General features: G+C 38.6%; 1 protein-coding gene across 2 annotated transcripts; it reads left to right on the forward strand.

Annotated features, from left to right (window-relative positions):
- The first annotated feature begins 1,234 nt into the window (after nt 1–1,234).
- LOC116121517 (ankyrin repeat-containing protein ITN1-like) lies at nt 1,235–3,874 on the forward strand. Of its 2 annotated transcripts, XM_031407473.1 has the most exons (8): nt 1,235–1,331; nt 1,431–1,940; nt 2,031–2,180; nt 2,324–2,461; nt 2,575–2,625; nt 2,704–2,839; nt 3,053–3,128; nt 3,233–3,874. In XM_031407473.1, exons 1-8 carry the CDS (start codon nt 1,244–1,246, stop codon nt 3,821–3,823), a joined length of 1,740 nt encoding a protein of 579 aa, XP_031263333.1. In that variant the 5' UTR covers nt 1,235–1,243; the 3' UTR covers nt 3,824–3,874. The 2 variants fall into 2 exon arrangements, with proteins under 2 accessions (XP_031263333.1, XP_031263332.1); XM_031407472.1 differs by having other exon boundaries at nt 2,704–3,128.
- The last annotated feature ends 346 nt before the right edge of the window (nt 3,875–4,220 follow it).

Here is a 4,220-nt window from a genome sequence, read left to right on the forward strand (position 1 = left end):
GTGCTACCGTGAGTGAGATCTGCTGCTGCCGTGACCTGCTGCCGCTACCGTGACCTGCTGCTGCCGTTAGAGAAGTCAAAGAATAAGGGAGAGTGGAGCTGCTGTGAGAGTGAGAGAGTGAGAGAGTGAGGGAGTGGAGCTGTTGTGAGAGGACTGGAGCAGTGGAGGCTAGGGAGCTGCTGTGGAAGAGAATGGCTGTTGCGTTTTTTGTGTTTTTCTCTGATAAGTTTTGCTATTTTGGTTTAGATTAGGGTTTGAGTTGAGACTTGAGAGTGAGACTGTGAGAGGACGAGACGAGTCATTCATAAGTTTTTTATTTTTTTTTTTAAATTTTGAGTTTGCGGGTCCACGGGTACCCGCAGGTAGTACCTGGTCCACCCGTAAAAGTCATGGGTGGGCCGGGTACGGGTTAATTTTTCACGGGTCAAAATATGTATTACCCGTACCCGCCCGTTGGGTACGGGTACCCATTAACCCGCGGGTACACCCGCCCGTTTGCCAAGTATAACTCCAGGGTAAGAGTTTTAAGACCTGCTCATCATCAAACTTTTCAACTCAAAGACCTTTCAATTCAAAGCCTCAAGCCTCCGAGAAGAGAATTGGGTCAGTCATTAATACAGGAAGGTCCAGTCTGTCCGAAAATTAGATAGGGCGGGTCCGTTCAATACACAAGCCACAAGGTGTTGAAATTTGGTTAAATTGAGGGGATGAATGGGAACCGTTGGCTAGTGTGTTGAAGTGAATAAGAAATTGCCATGAAATATGACAATGGCTACCAGCGAGAAACTATCTATTGACTTAAAAGAGAAGACTTTGTCCAGTAGCTCATACAAATAAATAATATATCAATCCGTTTAGCCATTGAAATTAGCTATACTTAAAGAGTTTTATATTCCAGTAGCATGTGAAACAATTAACAGGTTTACCTAATATATATATACGCACACATCACCCTACATTCAAGGGTGGACTATTCAAAAGAGACAAAGTCAATGCCTAACTAAGAGTATGCCTTCATTCAACATTATTATGCATCAACTTTGTGTTTTTGCATCGTTTATTATAATCACTAAGTCGTCTTTTAATTAACTAATTATATTTAAATTATTTATGAGTCCGATGTATGAGAAAATAGTGTGACTGGGAATCTTTGACTACTAATTTGTCCATTTAGATAGATGTTTTGAAATTTCATCAGCTTCCTTAAATGTTTTCCCCTTCATTTTTAGTGATTCTGAGAAAGATGGAAAGAGAAACTACTGAAATGGAGACAAATTTTAATGATGAAAGTGATTCTGATGATGAGAGTTATGAATCTGCTTCGTCAGAAGGTAACTTTGTTACACTAATAGTATTAATATTACTTCTTTTTTAGATGCTCTTTGTACTGCTTCAATAACCTTACTTTCTCATACGGGCATATATTTTAGGGTTGATGTTGAACGAAAGGGGCGAGGAAAATGAGGATCATGTTGAGTACAGGCAATTTTTCAAGGATTTACAAGAGAATAATTGGAGCGGCGTAGAAGAATACATAAACAGATTAGATCACCAGAGGTTGACGGCGAAGATTATAGTTTATGTGGAGGAGACTCTTTCTCATATAATTACTCGAAAGTTAGATGCCCCCATTTGGCTTATAGAGAAGCTTGCATCACAGATGGGTCCCCAATCACTAGCTGAATCGAAAGATGAGTTTGGGCAGTCAGCTATATTCTGGGCTGCAGCATTTGGCAATAAAAAAGCAGTAGAAGCCTTCGTGCGTTGCAACGAAGATTTGCCAAACATAACTGACAGCACCGGTTTCCTTCCCATCCATGAAGCAGCAGCCTGTGGCCACAAGGAAGTAGTTGAATATCTACTGCAAGTGACAACAGCTGACTTGTATGACGAGAGAGGTTTTATTCTAATTGAAGACTTGATTAGTTGTGGTCTCTACGGTGGGCACAATATTATGCAACTCTTTTTGGAATCACTTATTAATTTAATTGCCCTGATCTTTATTGATCTTTGATGTGCTTCATTTACAGGTATAGCTTTAGATCTATTGAAGCAATATCCAAAGTTAGGTCGGGAACTGAAAAAGGGAAGAAGGAGTATTTTGAAAATGCTAGCTAATAATCCTCTGGCATTTCATAGTGGGAGTCGGTTTGGATATTGGCAACGCTTAATCTATCGTTGTTAGTCTCTCTGGCTACTTTTATTTTTTCTATTTTTCAGTTTCTATAGTTGTGCAGTGCCAGATAAAATATCAAATGCGGACATCTCTGCATTTTCTTATAATCCAGATTGCCAATTGAAAAGCCTTTGCATTTTTTTGCAGGGATTCTTGTGCAGGAAGAACATATTTCTTGCCCTGAAAGTGTGTATGGAGACGAGGAGAACCACTTGGAAATATCAAACAACATAGAAAGATCCACACATTTTGGATGTATTTGTCGAAAAATCTCTACTGCCTTTGGTTCGTGGATCACCTCCCATTTAAATTCATTCCCTAGATATACTCTAGACAACAAAGATATAAATTACCTTTTAACTTATGATTTCAAAAACTGATATTTGTTTATATCATAGGTGGTTTGAGCCAAAAATTACATACTATGCTATGGAAAGTCCTCATGCAAGGTATATTATATATTTATTTCTTAAAAAGAGTATGTTGAACGAAATCCTAATTTAAAATTGACTTGAATTCAATTGCAGCGTCAAGTGTCAAGCACATACATGATACAAAGTTAGCGCATATGCAAACACTGGAAATAGTCAAAATCATGTGTAATGAGGGAGTGATTTGGAGCAATAAAAAAGCCGTGAAGACACTGTGCGAGCCAATTCTTACAGCTGCAAGATTTGGGATTTATGAGCTTGTGCATGAAATCCTGAAGGCCTATTTCTATTCCTTTACTTTCACTAAAAAAGGACTTGGCATACTTCATTTTGCAATATTACATCGCCATGAACAAATTTTTAGTCTTGTCAACAATATGAATTTATTTATATGGGATTGGAAAGCCGCCAGTTCAAGAAAAAACACTGACAACATCTTGCATTTAGCTGGGCGGCTAGTACCTTCAAGAGAAGTCCCTGGTGCAGCATTTCAGATGCAGAGGGAATTACAATGGTTTAAGGTAAATCTTCTATATGTAGCATCCGTTATTGTGTAATGTCCAAGATTTTTCTGCAAGAATCATATTTATTACTGTTTACTAATGGGCCAACCTTTTATCTTCAGGCTGTAGAAAGTTATGTCCATCCATCCTTCCGAGTACAGCGAAATAAGCTCAACAAAACTCCTAGAGAAGTGTTTACCGAAGAACACGAGGGTTTAGTCAAAGACGGTGAAAAATGGATGAAGGACACTGCTCAATCATACACATTTGTAGCTGCACTCATAATCACTGTAGTTTTTGCAGCGGCTTTTACGGTACCAGGTGGCAACAACAATAGCGGGATACCCAATTTTTCACAAGAACGACCGTTTATAATCTTCATTGCTTCAGATGCACTTGCACTCTTTTCTTCAACTACTTCATTGCTGATGTTCTTGGGAATCCTTACTTCACGTTACTCAGAAGAGGATTTTCTAATGGCCTTGCCAAATAAGTTAATGTTCGGGCTTGTCACCATGTTCTTCTCTATCGCAAGCATGATAGTGGCCTTTGGTGCAACCATTATAATTCTTTCCCCTGGAAAATTGGTTATCATTCCAATTGCCTTGCTTTGTTGTATCCCTGTGACATTATTTGCCTTGTTTCAGTTCCCTCTGTTAGTTGAAATTTACTCATCCACTTATAGATCAACCATTTTCAAAGCGCTAAACTAAGGATGTAATTCTCATGTAGAGACAAGTACTTGTCCTTCAAATTAGATTCTATTAACACATTCTCATTTGTCTCATTTGAAGTACTGATCTGCAATTTTCAACTATTACATCTGTTTAGAAGCAGCTAAATTACGTAGTTAATCATGAACTTCTAAATTCCTCGTTCAACCTCCTCTATAAAGCAGCTAGGTGAGTCAGATAAAACCTGAAAAAATTCCAGAAAAAGAAGAGGGGTCTCAATATGTATGGGCCTAAAGTAAGCATATCAGTTCAACATGCATTAACTAAATACCATAATGGGCTGCTGCTGCTCTGGCTGTGGCAACCTCTCCTGGGACACATTCAAACAGCTGAGTCATGTTAGAATTTAGACCATAACCAATAGCTTTTACGAGTC

This window comes from Pistacia vera, unplaced genomic scaffold, assembly GCF_008641045.1.
Source record: "Pistacia vera cultivar Batoury unplaced genomic scaffold, PisVer_v2 Contig99, whole genome shotgun sequence".
Classification (NCBI taxonomy): domain Eukaryota; kingdom Viridiplantae; phylum Streptophyta; class Magnoliopsida; order Sapindales; family Anacardiaceae; genus Pistacia; species Pistacia vera.

What these genes read in the sequence shown, in the direction of transcription:
- LOC116121517 (XM_031407472.1), top strand. Translation starts at nt 1,244, where the DNA reads ATGGAAAGAGAAACTACTGAAATGGAGACAAATTTTAATGATGAAAGT. An exon ending in GATTAGTTGTGGTCTCTACG is followed by an intron (nt 1,941 to 2,030) that starts GTGGGCACAATA and finishes CTTCATTTACAG; the next exon opens with GTATAGCTTTAGATCTATTG. An exon ending in ATGGAAAGTCCTCATGCAAG is followed by an intron (nt 2,626 to 2,703) that starts GTATATTATATA and finishes ATTCAATTGCAG; the next exon opens with CGTCAAGTGTCAAGCACATA.